The sequence below is a fragment of the Salvelinus sp. IW2-2015 genome, linkage group LG11 (assembly GCF_002910315.2).
Source record: "Salvelinus sp. IW2-2015 linkage group LG11, ASM291031v2, whole genome shotgun sequence".
NCBI lineage: Eukaryota > Metazoa > Chordata > Actinopteri > Salmoniformes > Salmonidae > Salvelinus > Salvelinus sp. IW2-2015.
Window position 1 is genome coordinate 22491725 of NC_036851.1, and position 15716 is coordinate 22507440.

Genomic DNA, 15716 nt, shown 5'->3' on the forward strand with positions numbered 1-15716 from the left:
GGCGCGTACTGTCAGACACCGTGTTTATGCGGTTAAGCGCACGGTGTCCCCAGTACGCGTGCTTAGCCAGTGCGGGCTATTCCACCTTGCCGCACTGGAGGGCTAGGTTGGGCATCGAGCCGGATGTCATGAAGCCGGCCCAACGTATCTGCCTCCAGTACGTCTCCTCGGGCCGGCGTACATGGCACCAGCCTTACAGGTGGTGTCCCCGTTCGCCTGCATAGCCCAGTGCGGGTTATTCCACCTCCGCCGCACTGGCAGGGCTACGGGGACCATTCAACCTGGTAAGGTTGGGGAGGCTTGGTGCTCAAGAGCACGTGTCCTCCTTCACGGTCCGGTATACCCGGTGCCACCTCCAAGTACCAGTCCACCGGTGGCAGCCCCGCACCAGGCTGTCTCTCCGGGTTCTCTCTCCAGCTGCTCCCACCTGTCCAGCGCTGTCAGAGCTTTCCTCCTCTCCAGCGCAGCCAGTGCCTATACACGCACAGGCTGTCTCTCCGTCTCCTCCCTACAGGTGTGGCCCGTCTGCCCAGTGGCGCCTGAACTGCCCGTCTGCCCAGCGGCGCCTGAACTGCCCGTCTGCCCAGCGGCGCCTGAACTGCCCGTCTGCCAACGCCGCATGAACTGCTCGTCTGGACTGAGCCGTCGTCCAGCCAGGACCGGACTGAGCCGTCGTCCAGCCGGACCGCCAGAGCCGTCAGCCAGGACCTGCCAGAGCCGTCCAGCCAGGACCTGCCAGAGTCCGTCCAGCCAGGACCTGCCAGAGTCGTCCGCCAGGACCTGCAGATCCGCCAGCCAGGACCTGCCAGAGTCCGTCCAGCCAGCCTGCCAGAGTCCGTCCAGCCAGGACCTGCCAGAGTCCGTCCAGCCAGGACCTGCCAGAGTCCGTCCAGCCAGGACCTGCCCAGAGTCGTCCAGCCAGGACGCCAGAGTCCGTCCAGCAGGACCTGCCAGAGTCCGTCCAGCAGACACTGCCAGAGTCCGTCCAGCCAGGACTGCCAGAGTCCGTCCAGCCAGGACTGCCAGAGTCTCCAGCAGGACCTCAAGTCCCAGCCAGGACCTGCCAGGTCCTCAGCCAGCTCCGCCTTATCCCGGAGCTGCCGCCCCTTATCCCGGTGCTGCCCTTATCCCGGTGCTGGCCCTTATCCCGGTGCTGCCCCTTCATTTAGGTGGGTTTAGTTGGAGGTGGTCATTGGGAGGGGATACAGAACGGGGAGTGACTATGGTGGTGTGGGACAGCGTCCGGAGCCTGAGCCACCACCGTGGTCAGATGCCACCCAGACCCTCCCCTAGACTTTGTGCTGGTGCGCCCGCGTTCGCACCTTAAGGGGGGGGTTATGTCCCGTTCCTGACCTGTTTTCTCTTGTTTTGTTGTGTTATTGGTCAGGGCGTGAGCGGGTGGGCATTTCTATGTGTTGTGTTTCTATGTTGGGTTAAAGGGTTCCTGGTATGGCTCTCAATTAGAGGCAGGTGTTTGGCATTTCCTCTGATTGAGAGTCATATTAAGGTAGGTTGTTCTGCTCTCACTCCACGGTAAGCACGGGGAGTTGGCTCAGGTATCCTACCCGGCTTTGCCACACTCCTCGTGTGCCCCCCCCAAGAAATTTTTGGGTCTGACTCTCGGGCTCCCAACCGCGTCGCCGCGCTGCCTCCTCATACCAGCGCCTCTCTGCCTTCGCTGCCTCCAGCTCCGCCTTGGGACGGCGATATTCCCCTGGCTGAGCCCAGGGTCCTTTGCCGTCCAGGATCTCCTCCCATGTCCATGAGTCCTGGTTGCTCTGTTGAGCTCTCCCCCGCCGCTTGGTAGGTGGGTGATTCTGTTACGGCTGTCGTCTTCCTCCTCGGACGAGGAGAGAAGGATCGGTGGACCAATACGCAGCGAGGTAATTAGACATAAATGATATTTATTGAAACACGAAGACGAAATACGAAAACACTTGGAAATTACAAAATAACAAACACGACGTAGACAGACCTGAACATGGAACTTACATAACTACATGCAGAACTCACGAACAGGAACAGACTACATCAAACGAACGAACGAACAGCCAAGACAGTCCCGTGTGGTGCACATACACAGACACGAAAGACACAGGAGACAATCACCCACAAACAAACATTGAGAACAACCTACCTTAATATGACTCTCAATCAGAGGAAATGCCAAACACCTGCCTCTAATTGAGAGCCATACCAGGCAACCCTTTAACCCAACATAGAAACACAACACATAGAAATGCCCACCCCGCTCACGCCCTGACCAATAAACACATACAAAACAAGAGAAAACAGGTCAGGAACGTGACACTAACATAATTGACAGAGTGAAAGAAGTAAGCGTGTACAGTATAAAACTATTCCAAAACATGCATCCTGTTTGCAACAAGGCACGAAAGAAATACTGCAAAAAGCTATTAACTTTTTGTCCTGAATACATGTTTGTGGCAAATCCAATACAACACATTACTGAGTACCACTCCATATATTCAAGCATTCAAGCATAGACACTGGCAAATTAATTCACCTTTCAGCAGGGCAATAACACAAGGCCAAATCTACACTGGAGTTGCTTTCCAAAAAGACAGTGAATGTTCCTGAGTGGCCGAGTTACAGTTTTGACTTAACTCTACTTGAAAATCTATGGCACGACCTGACAATGGTTGTCTAGCAATGAACAACAACCAATTTGACAGAGCTTGAATACTTTTTAAAATAATAATTGGCAAATGTTGCACAATCCAGGTGTGGAAAGCTCTTAGAGARTTACCTTGGAAGACTCACAGCTGTAATCGCTGCCAAAGGTGCTTCTACAAAGTATTGACTCAGGGGTGTGGATAATTATGGAAATGAGATATTTCTGGTTTTCAATTTCAATACATTTGCAAACATTTCTAAAACCATGTTTTGACTGTCATTATGAGGTATTGTGGGTAGATGGGTGAAAAAAAATAATATTGAATACATTTTGAATTCAGGCTGTAACACAACAAAATGTGAAATTCGTCAAGTGGTATGAATACTTTCTGAAGACACTGTATGTACATATCTTCCTCAATTCCTGAGCCGTGTGGCTCAGTTGGTAGAGCATGGCGCTTGCAACGCCAGGGTTGTGGGTTCATTCCCCACGGGGGGACCAGGATGAATATGTATGAACTTTCCAATTTGTAAGTCGCTCTGGATAAGAGCGTCTGCTAAATGACTTAAATGTAAATGTAATTACATCATACCCCTGCACATAAACTCGATACTGGAACCCCATGTATATAGCCAAGTTATCGTTACTCATTGTGTATTTATTATTACTATTATTATTACATATTATTACTTTTTGTATTATTTATCCATTTTCTTTCTCTCTGTATTGTTGGGAAAGGCCTATAAGTAAGCATTTCACTGTTAGTCTACACCTGTTGTTTACGAAGCTTGTGACAAATAACATTTGATTTGATGAGTCACTTCAGTGTAATCACCTAGGGTGCGTGAATATGTTCATGATCAAGATATGAGTACTGCTTTCTGCCAGAGGAGAGTCTCAATAGCATGCCATCCTTATACTCTGTTATACCTGATGATGTATAATGAACAGTTTGCCAAGAGAGCAGAGCTCCAAATATCCACTCTGCCCCTGGAGAGAGAACATACTGGTTGAATCAACGTTGTTTCCATGTTATTGTTAAATGAAGTTACACCGAAGTAATGTGGAATAGATGTCGAATTGACGTCTCTGCCCAGTGGGAAGTGTCCCATTTCAAGGCCGCGGGGGACGGTTTCAAGGTCACTCAATCACCATTCTGCTCCTCTAAACATGAGTGGAAGCCATCTACACTAGGACAGAGACATAGACACACAGACAGCCAACATTCTGCACGTAGCATCAGGGTGTTAAATAGGCATTAGTATTCTTTCTACCAAAACGRTCCCAAAGGTAACACCTTCCCAAAGTGGCAGTTTCCCTACCATATTTTTTAAACATTGCTCACTGGAGGATGTCAGGGTGCGGATTTATCAAATGATGGACAGAGAATTTGTTAATGGCAGTGCAGGCAGATTACTGTGCGGAATGGCCTTCTCTGCTGAATGGACCTGAGCTGATTTACCCTCTGATTGTCCTGCGGCAGCTACACACATGTCCTGTGCATATGTTAACCCTGGAAACTAGCCCTGGAACATAACAACAGAGTTAGGCTCCAATATATATATATATACAGTGGGGAGAACAAGTATTTGACACACTGCCGATTTTGCAGGTTTTCCTACTTACAAAGCATGTAGAGGTCTGTCATTTTTTATCACAGGTACACTTCAACTGTGAGAGACGGAATCTAAAACAAAAATTACATTGTATGATTTTTAAGTAATTCATTTGCATTTTATTGTATGACATAAGTATTTGATACATCAGAAAAGCAGAACTTAATATTTGGTACAGAAACCTTTGTTTGCAATTACAGAAATCATACGTTTCCTGTAGTTCTTGACCAGGTTTGCACACACTGCAGCAGGGATTTTGGCCCACTCCTCCATACAGACCTTCTCCAGATCCTTCAGGTTTCGGGGCTGTCGTTGGGCAATACGGACTTTCAGCTCCCTCCAAACATTTTCTATTGGGTTCAGGTCTGGAAACTGGCTAGGCCACTCCAGGACTTTGAGATGCTTCTTACGGAGCCACTCCTTAGTTGCCCTGGCTGTGTGTTTCGGGTCGTTGTCATGCTGGAAGACCCAGCCACGACCCATCTTCAATGCTCTTACTGAGGGAAGGAGGTTGTTGGCCAAGATCTCGCGATACATGGCCCCATCCATCCTCCCCTCAATATGGTGCAGTCGTCCTATCCCCTTTGCAGAAAAGCATCCCCAAAGAATGATGTTTCCACCTCCATGCTTCACGGTTGGAATGGTGTTCTGGGTTGTACTCATTCTTCTTCTTCCTCCAAACACGGCGAGTGGAGTTTAGACCAAAAAGCTAAATTTTGTCTCATCAGACCACATGACTTCTCCCATTCCTTCCTATGGATCATCCAGATGGTCATTGGCAATCTTCAGACGGGCCTGGACATGCGCTGGCTTGAAGCAGGGGACCTTGCGTGCGCTGCAGGATTTTAATCCATGACGGCGTAGTGTGTTACTAATGGTTTTCTTGAGACTGTGGTCCCAGCTCTCTTCAGGTCATTGACCAGGTCCTGCCGTGTAGTTCTGGCTGATCCCTCACCTTCCTCATGATCATTGATGCCCACGAGGTGAGGATCTTGCATGGAGCCCCAGACCAAGGGTGATTGACCGTCATCTTCCATTTTCTAATATTGCGCCAACAGTTGTTGCCTTCTCACCAAGCTGCTGCCTATTGTCTTGTAGCCCATCCCAGCCTTGTCAGGTCTACAATTTTATCCCTGATGTCCTTACCAGCTCTCTGGTCTTGGCCATGTGAGAGGTGGAGTCTGTTTGATTGAGTGTGTGGACAGGTGTCTTTTATACAGGTAACGAGTCAAACAGGTGCCGTTAATACAGGTAATGAGTGGAGAACAGGAGGGCTTCTTAAAGAAAAACTAACAGGTCTGTGAGAGACGGAATTCTTACTGGTTGGTAGGTGATCAAATACTTATGTCATGCAATAAAATGCTAATTAATTACAATGTGATTTTCTGGATTTTTGTTTTAGATTCCGTCTCTCACAGTTGAAGTGTACCTATGATAAAGATTACAGACCTCTACATGCTTTGTAAGTAGGAAACCTGCAAAATCAGCAGTGTATCAAATACTTGTTCTCCCCACTGTATATATATATATATATCAATTCCAACTCTTGCATGGCAGTTATATCTAACATGAGAGTAGATAATATATAATACAGGGGAGAAGACCTTCATCCTCGTTTTGATCCTCGTTTTGATTAAAACAGAGCAGCCATGATTGACAGGCCTCTGATGAAGTTCTCCCGCAGGATGCTGTCATTCCACAGGGCCCAAGGGTAAACACACCAGGGCAGCAGGACATACAGCAGTAATAGAGTCAGCAAGCAAGCCAACTCCCACATCAACTAAATCAAACTCAGGACTTTGGAACTGCGATAAATAGCAGCACATCATGAAAAGACTGATCTAGCTTGCTCAAGGTGGGTCGTTGAACAAAGAGATGACACTGTCAACAACAAAGATCATTTATTCTATTATGGGCCTTTCATGTGATTATTAGTAGTCAGTGTTGGAGAGAATGGGTACATTACATGCTGCTTGTGGGATTCCCATGGCTGTTGGATTTCTACTCACCCACATGAMGGGCATTACTCACTTGCATAAATCAGCCTTTGTACTAGAGGCATTGCTGAGTCATTTAGTGATACAATCACTTATTACTCATGCACTTAGTTCGCATTGATAATTAATATCTAAAAATGGGCACATAAATATATATTTTTTACATAAATGCATTGCTTAATACTTCAGAGTATGTGGATGCATAATATTAACAGTTGAAACACAAATTTAATGGTGTTTGGAATTTGAATGAGGATATTCCTTTGACTAGTGGGAATACAACATACCATGAACAAGAACAAGTACTACATTTGTGATTCTCTGCAATGCCCTCTAGGATGACAGAATATGGTAATGAGTTTGGACACATACCAAAGACGATGAGGCGAGTGTGCGTGTCCGTGGAGCCCAGAGGATTCTGGGCCGTGCAGCGGTACATGGAGCCGTTGAGTTCGGCTGGCACTCGCTCCAGAATCAGCTCCTTCCCATCCCGCTCGGCACTCCCGTCAAGCAGACGGCCCCCGACCCGGGTCCAGGTGAAGAGGGGCTCAGGGAACACCTCATTCTATTAACAGACCACCCCAGTGTGTGTGAAGGAGGGTTGAACAAGAGGGGGAAAAGTTTAAGTCCCAGTCAAGAGATTAAGAGCAAAGGCTACATGAATAATACAAGCTCAATTCCCCCCTAATGCAATGGTACGTTAGCAGTATGAATTAATAATCAACACTACATACTGACGCCACACACACACTCACACAAACACACTTTTGAAATCACCACAGACGCTGCTGCTGACTATTATCTATCCTGTTGCCTAGTCACTTACTACTACTATATGTACATACAGTAGCTACCTCAATTACCTCATTCCCCTGCACATCGACTCAGTATTGGTACTCCCTGTATATAGCCTTGTTATTTTTACTCCTTATTGTTATTCGTTATTTACTATGTATTTATTCCTGTGTTACCATTTTTTACATTTGTTTTCATCTTTATTTTTTCATCTTTATCTTTTGCTCTGCATTGTTGGGAAAAGGACCCCTAAGTAAGCATTACACTGTTAGTCTACACCTACGAAGCATGTGACAAATAAATATGATTTGATTTACATTTACAAATGTTTTCAGATTCTCATGCCTCTCAAGACATTTCCCAGTTTCAAAATATTCCCCTTTTCAAAATGTCATATAATTCTCCCTCTGAGGGAAGAAGCCTTCCTGCTGTACTCCTCTGGATGTCTTTTCTGCCATCTGCTGGATACAGACATGTTATTAAAATCAAGACAGCTGGAGAACATGTCAGTAGGGAAGGAGAGGGCGTTTAGTAGTAAAGTGCAATGASGGGTTGTGGCGCTCAAATGTTATTCAAAGGGAACAACACACCATCAGGAATTATGATCACTTCACACATTGTCAAAGAAGGATAGGCGTTTCTTCTGTTTCTGTGAATCCAGCTAGGGAACCCAGTTTCATCTAGTTTATACTGCAGGGCTGAGGGCCAAGTATGTTGCTGTCATACATCTTGAGCGAAAGGCCAGAAAAAGATAGATGTCTATTCCTGAAGTGTGATGCAACAGAATGAAATTCCATTGAGATAAACTATTGCTAATCTGACTAGATTTTCTTTTACCATTTTGAAATGTGACCTCCCAGCCCTTTTAAAGGCCCAATGCAACCGTGTTTATCTCAATATCAAATAATTTCAGGGTAACAATTAAGTACATTACTGTGATTATTTTTAATCAAAATGGTCAAAAACAAACAAAAAATTGCTTATTAGCAAGAGCAGTTTCTCAAGCAAGAATTTAGCTAGGACTGTTTGAAAGTGGTCTGAGTGGGGAGTGGAAAACTGAAAACTAGCTGTTATAGGCAGAAGTTTGAAACTCTCTTTCTTATTGGTCTATTAACTAATTTACCGCCTTGTGACGTCACCAGGCAGGCCAAAACTCCATCCCACCAAAACAGGCTGACATTTCAGGTGGTCTTTTCAAACAGCTCGCACACTACAAGGACATTATTATCATTTCACAATTGAAAATGTATATAAACACAGATAAATCACATTTTTGACTGCACAGGGCCTTAAAGAAAATACCACGACTTGACTCTTGTCACTGTGTGACCCATACTGTAGAAATGCTTTAATGAACTGAATGTATGCCTTAAGGAGCTGGTGTGTCATCATTCTGACTAAGCTAGTGTGATTTGTGTAACCTTTAAAAATGACTGCCCTGAAAAGAGTTCTGAAACCAAAGAATTCACATGGTGACAGAAATGAAAGTAGTTTGTTGATCAGGGACAGTRATGGCATAAGGTTATATCAAGATAAAAAACATGAAAGGTCCTATCACATATCCCCAACGGCATTACAGAGCCTAAATGAAAAAGACAGCTCCAATAAAAGCATCAGGGCCTTTCTTATCTTCATATGGATTAATACAGAGTGGGGACAAAGCATATCAAGTGGAAAGAAAACTAAAAGCCTACCCTGTGTGATTATGTATAATTCTGATATTATAAACCGTAGGGGATACTGATATCTTTTTTATCACACTATGAGAAGGCAAGAGAGGTATATGTCTTAGCACTAAATCATATCTACTAGTGAAACCCTAGAGCCTTGGTCCAGTGAAGGATAAGGGAGATTTTCTTTGGGATGAATCTCCATGCACAGATGTTTGTTTCCGAAGGGCCCYATTGGCTGTATGTCCCAGTCAAGCCTGTTTATAGTGACCATTCTTAACACTATTCAAAGGAGATCTTCAAATAATATGACATTAGTGGGTGGAGATAGTCATATACATCTGCACAGACTCTAAACTGCTACACTAAACCTAAGGCACCGAATAAGTGCCATTATTAGATTGAAAGTAGCAAACCAGAATAAAGCAATGAAAAACAAACACTTTATAAAAACACAGTGCTATCATGCCCAGAAATTCATGAAGCAGTGAATGAAAAGTAACAAAGGTGATTGGTGTGCTGGTCCATTAGCATGGCCTATCAGAATTTGCCTTGCACTCTCCACCTGGCTGGCTCTAGCAGGCAGCYCCAACACTGTGTCATCCCTATTCCTGTCACTGAGATGGGGATCAGCTACTACTGGAAACATATCATTTTTGGGGGCAGAGGATGATAGTTACACAAGGACAATCTCCTGACTGGAATGCTCTAGCAGGTACAAACCCYAACTCTGCTCTGCTGAGCAATCCTCTAACAGCTAGCTTGAGATGCATGCCTTAAGGAGATAGACTTAAGAAAATAAAAAACATCAGAGAATTGGAGCTATCCATAAACAAACAGAAATAGTTTATTGCCTTGAGGCATAGTCAGAACCAAACAGTGAAAAAATAAATGTGAGAAGATAAAACAATTCCCCAAAAATTCTAAAACGTCACTTTTTCCAATAGTGCACTTGTGATTTTTTCCAAACAAGAAACAGTATGCTAGCCTTAGACCGAGAAGACGTATGGTATATCCCTCACCCTGTAAGAATGGTCACTATATCAGAAAACTCGACAGGCTTAACTGCACATCTCCCCTGTCCCCTCCTATCCCAAACTGAACATGGCCCTCCGGTTTCATAAACCCCCATGCACTTACCCCAGGAACCCCAGCGCCTACCTGGAATCCTTGCACGGTGATGCGCACCGTATCCCCTACCTTTGCCCTGGTGGGGGTCATGAAAAGCTTGGGGCCCTTAGGAGCCGCTGGGAGAGAGAGAGAAAGAGAAAGAAAAGAGAAAAGAAGAGAAAAGAAGTGTCAACCCAGTGGCATGTCAAGTAAATACAGGAGGCACCTATTTTGTTTGGAGGGAAGAAGGGGAGAGCGAGGCGAATACAATTTCCTGTCAATTAAGGTCATGGTGCGAGAGGGTTGGGACCTCCATGTCCTTTCATCCACAGCTAGGGCCACTGCAGATTTATTCCCCCTTGGAGAGAGAGGGGACTAAATTGGATAGACAGTCATTACTGGAGGAGAATGGGAGTGCACCAGTAGGAGTGTGGTGGCAGCGAGAGAACTAATTCCCTTGTCTTAGCACAGACGGAGCCCCCAGATGGTATCCATTAGGTTCCTACTGAAACAATGGGAGTTTCAGGAGAAGGGACAGGGAAGCTTTCATTTTGTTCACTTTCAGAGGGGCCTATATGGATTATGTATGGAGCAGAGATTGAATGAAGACGTTGAATGATTTGCATATGATTTAAAGGTGCAATATGCAGAAATAATCAAGCTTTGATTATTTGAGTCAGATGTGTAGTGCTAGGGAAAAAAACTAAACAGTGTTTGGGAAACACTTGTAGAGACTCATTGTACCATCTAAACTGCTGTGAAATATCTGTTCAATAACCAAAGATGTTGTATTTTCAGCTGTTTGAAGCTGCAGTACAAAACTGAAAGTAAAAGACTCAAAAACAAAACTTAAGAACGGGAAGCATAGAAATAGCGTACATAGAACATATCTACCGCTTCTTAGACTTGCTTTCAGTAAGATCTATACCTCACATTTCTATGTGAATTTGATCAGGTCTCCCAAAAATATACATATTGCAGCTTTAAGATTGAGTTTCATCCATTTAAGATTAAACTATGCAACCTTAGTGATGTACTATACAGCATTGTAGCAGGAGGACACATTGTAATTCTGTGGTGATGTGGTAGTCGTAGGGGCTTAAATTGGGCCTGCATAAACTGGTTCTGCATCGCTTCAGTTGACTGACAATTTCCCTCTAGATAACTATATAGCACGCTTTCTGATCCCGTATGTTAGACAATGAACCAAATACAAGTAATGAGATTTGGTTGGACGAGGGGAATCCTAAATAGGTCAGATATGCACGCCAACATCTAGTTATTCAGGAACCTTACAATGAATCAAATTCACTCTTCTCAATATAAATCACAATGTGCTTGTTTCAATTGATGAGTGAAACTAAAATAAATAAATAAATAAACAGATAAATGACCTAAATTCCACCCATAAATCACGTCACAAAGCGTCGGCCGGAACTAATGAAGCATGCCTTTTCTTGGGCAGACACTGATTCTTACCCTGCATCTGGCTAATGGATTAGGAGATCCTCCATCACATTTGAAAATATCTGAACAAAAATATAAACGCAATATGTAAAGTGTTGGTCTCATGTTTCATGAGCTGAAATAAAGAATCCCAGAAAAAACTAACAAAAACCTTATTTCTGTCACAAAGATGACGCTGGAGAGACGAAGCAGGTACGGGGAGTAACATTTAATAAATAACGGACATAGAACGAGACATAAACAGCGTTAGCAAACAGAAAACAATCAATGCAGAAGCGGGGAACAGAGCTGGGAACGACACATATAGGGGAGGAAATGAACAGGTGATAAGAGAGTCCAGGTGAGTCCAATAACGCTGATGCGCGTGACGAGGAAAGGCAGGTGTACGTGATGGATGGCAGGAGTGAGTGATGCAAGGCATTCTGGCGCCCTCAAGCGCCAGGGGAGGGGAAGAGCGGGAGCAGACGTGACAGTACCCCCCCTCTAGGGGCGCCACCCGGCGTCCCACCTGGGCGAACCGCCGAGACATGGGCGCTGGGCAAGCCGGTTGAGGCGTGGAAGCCCGACGAACCGGCAGGAGCGTGAGAGCCTGGCGAGCCGGCTGAGGCATGGGAGCCTGACGATCCGGCTGAGTCAAGACGCCTGTCGATCCCGCTGAGGCAACCCGATGATCGGTGGAGTGTGACGGGGATGGGAAGCCACCGAGCCAACCGAGGCAATAAACCTCTCGAGCCAGCCAGGGCATGAAAGTTCGACGGGCTGGCTTAGGCACCCCCGTTCCATCGGCGGCAGAATCCACCCCCGATCACCGACAAAACAAACAAACAAACAAAAAACTCCTGGACCGGCTGGGTAGACAAGAACTGACGATCCAGCTGAGCCCGACGTGGGATGGCGCCACCGAGCCAACCGGGGCAAGGAAACCTCTCAAGCCTGCTAGGGCGTGGAAGCCCGACGAGCAGGCTAGGCACCCCGGTTCCATCGGTGGTGACCCAGAGCCGATGCCACTATACCAACCAGAACGCCAGTACTCCCCGATGCTTCGTGTGATGGCTTCTGCATTTTGTCACAAAGATGACGCGGAGAGACGAAGCAGGTACGGGGAGTAACATTTAATAAATAACGGACATAGAACGAGACATAAACAGCGTTAGCAAACAGAAAACAATCAATGCAGAAGCGGGGAACAGAGCTGGGGAACTGACARATATAGGGGAGGAAATGAACAGGTGATAAGAGAGTCCAGGTGAGTCCAATAACGCTGATGCGCGTGACGAGGAAAGGCAGGTGTACGTGATGGATGGCAGGAGTGAGTGATGCAAGGCATTCTGGCGCCCTCAAGCGCCAGGGGGAGGGGAAGAGCGGGAGCAGACGTGACAATTTCTCTACCTTTTTTGGCACAAATTTATTTACATCCCTGTTTGTGAGCATTTCTCCTCTGCCAAGATACCTTGTGCTGGGGACAATAAAATGCCACTCTAAAATGTGCAGTTTTGTCACACAACACAATGCCACAGATGTCTCAAGTTATGAGTGAGAGTGCAATTGGCATGCTGACTGCAGGGATTAAATGTTAATGTTAATTTCTCTACCATAAATCGCTTCCAACGTCGTTTTAGAGAATTTTTCAGTACGTCCAACCGGCCTCACAACTGCAGACCACGTGTAACAACGCCAGCCCAGGACCTCCACATCTGGCTTCTTCACCTGCGGGATCGTCTGAGACCTGATGGAACTGTGGGTTTGCACAACCAAAGAATTTCTGCACAAACTGTCAGAAACTGTCTCAGGGAAACTAATCTGCTTGTTTGTTGTCCTCAACAGGGTCTTGACCTGACTGCATTTTGGCATTGTAACTGACTTCTGTGGGCAAATGCTCACTAAAGTGCTCTTCACAGATGAATCCCAGTTTCAACGATAACGTGCCGATGGCATCGTGTGGGCGAGTGGTATTCTGAAGTCAACGTTGTGAACAGAGTTCCCCATGGTGGCGGTTGGGTTATGGTATGTGCAGGCATAAGCTAAAGACAACGAACGCAATTGCATTTTTATCAAAGGCAATTTGAATGCACAAAGATACAGTGACGAGATCCTGAGACCCATTGTCGTGCCATTCATCCMCAGTCATCATCTCATGTTTRAGCACGGTAATGCAGGTCACTATGTCGCAAGGATCTGTACACAATTCCTGGAAGCTGAACATTTCCCAGTTCTGGCCTGAGCATGTTTGGGATGCTCTGGATTGACGTGTGTTCCAGTTCCTGCCAATATACAGCAACTTCGCACAGCCATTGAAGAGGAGTGGGACAACACTCCACAGGCCACAATCAACAGCCTGATCAAATCTATGCAAAGGGGATGAGCATGAGGCAAATGGTCGTCACACCAAATACTGACTGGTTTTCTGATCCACACCCCTACTTTAAAAAAAAGTTATCTGTGACCAACAGATGCATATCTGTATTCCCGGTCATGAGAAGTCCATAAATTWGTGGCTAATGAATTTATTTCAATTGACTGCTTTCCTTATATGAACTGTAACTCAGTAAAATCATTGAAATGGTTGCATGTTACCTTTATATTTTTTGTTCGATGTACAGTATATCAAGTCAGGTGACCCTTTTAGATAACAGGATCTCCTTCCTTCTACTTCTGTTACTCTCTTCCAGAGATGTGAATCAGATTGTGGCGTTACCGCGTAGAGCACAGAGTGGTGAGATAGATGCAAGACAAGAGAGAAGCTTGTCAATACATAACCTAATGACAACAATGACTCCCTACAGTTACTATGTTGAAATTAAATGCATCTAAGTCAGGCTACCTAAATGTGGAAAAACAATTATCTGAAAGAACTGGACAGAACTGGGGAAACTATAGTCCAGCACTTGTATTGAGTTAGGCCTAAAGTAGACATATCAATTATCAGCCCTAAATGAAAGATTTGTCATTGAATTAAGCTCATCATACACATCAAAATGACAGTATTACACTATAAGTGGTCTCAAGTCCATGATGAAGATGTCACTTATCCAGTTACCTGGGGAGTGTGATTGCTCCACTGCCTGCTTCCCACCTCCCACTTCCCGTCCGAAAGGTATTTTCAGTACTGGCGTCACAGTGCTTGCTGGCACCATTGAGAGGATGATAGCTAATTTCTGGGACCCACTCCAACAACGACAGTTGGCGTCCAACGTCATCACCTTTGATTAGAACAGCATGCAATGTGACTGACATACTGTGGCACCTGGGAGTGCCCTGGCCTCACAGGGAAATAAGCCCTAGTCTCCCAAGATGTTGACCAGCAACCCAACCTCCTCACTGGTCAGCCTTGAACTGTTAGCACTGTGGGATGGGTCAGTGGACACACTGTGCTCTCAGTAAACAACAGCGCTCTCTGCATCAGGTGTGCTTTGTGATTCAGCCAAACATCAGCAGGCCTAGCCTCTGACTCTACAGATTTGGATGACTGTCGATAACTCAGAAATAGACAGAGAACCTGCAGCATTGTCTGGTTGAGTTGTAGTCGAAAAATAGTGAGTGAAGAAATGTGAATGATTATAAAAGCCAGTGATAAAGATGCGACTAGCTTGGCATGTTAATTCAATTTGGCATTATCCGTATGGATGGCTGTATATATGCATCTCACAGGAGGGAGCCACACCTTCGCCGTGGCAATGTCCTGGGGTCACTGATGCAAGAAGAGGTGTGGCGACTGATGAAAAGTTGAATTTACAAAATGTATGTTACCATTTGCTCAACACTATACGGATTGTTTAAGAGTGTTCTCATTTGTTCCAAACTCATCCCTCTCAAAGGGGGGGGGGGATAATTGTTCATCACCATATATTGTTTGAATTTTTATTTGCAATGATGCTGGATGGTATGGTTTTTTGTTGTGCTTGTTTTTTGCTTGTTTCCTTTTGTCCATCCAGATCTTGTGTCCACTAACTCGTCCTCCGTTTGGGTCAGATAGTTGATTGGATAATTTTGTTGGCTATATTCTATATTAATGATAGGGAAACTTTATTCATAACTCTTGTCATGAGACATTTAGTGCGTCATTTGTATTTCTCATACATTGCAGAATGTTAGCAAGTTGAAGTGTGTACTTTCACTGTATTGCTATTTGGAATGCTTTCCAAGTCTTTCACAAAGAGTGGGGATTCATCGAATTTGCAAACTGACTCCGATGATGGGCCTGACCTGTCCAGCTAACCCACAACTTCTGATGGAGGTGATGGAGGATTCCACGATGGGACAGCTGAGCATTCTATGCAGAGTACCTCTAAAGACTGACGTTCCTCCCTGGTGGGACTATACCTTCTATGAGGAGAGCACCAGGACTGTAACTGCCATGGATGAGCAGTTCATGCAAGCCAAGCTGGTGACTCCACTGCCTTGGCCAAATACGCATACACCTGGG

The 15716-nt window shown here is 45.4% G+C and overlaps 1 protein-coding gene across 2 annotated transcripts in view; it reads right to left on the minus strand.

The window, feature by feature from the left end:
• LOC111969993 (immunoglobulin superfamily member 21-like) overlaps window positions 1–15716 on the minus strand; it is a 270568-nt gene that overhangs the window by 6827 nt on the left and 248025 nt on the right. The window contains exons 7-8 of one of the 2 annotated variants that reach the window (XM_023996456.2): window positions 9878–9963; window positions 6624–6816 (exon numbers count right to left, since the gene is read on the minus strand). In XM_023996456.2, the coding sequence (XP_023852224.1) occupies window positions 6624–6816; window positions 9878–9963 (279 nt within the window). Of the gene's footprint in view, window positions 1–6623; window positions 6817–9856; window positions 9964–15716 lie in introns of both variants that reach the window. The other variant, XM_023996455.2, reaches the window with a different exon arrangement.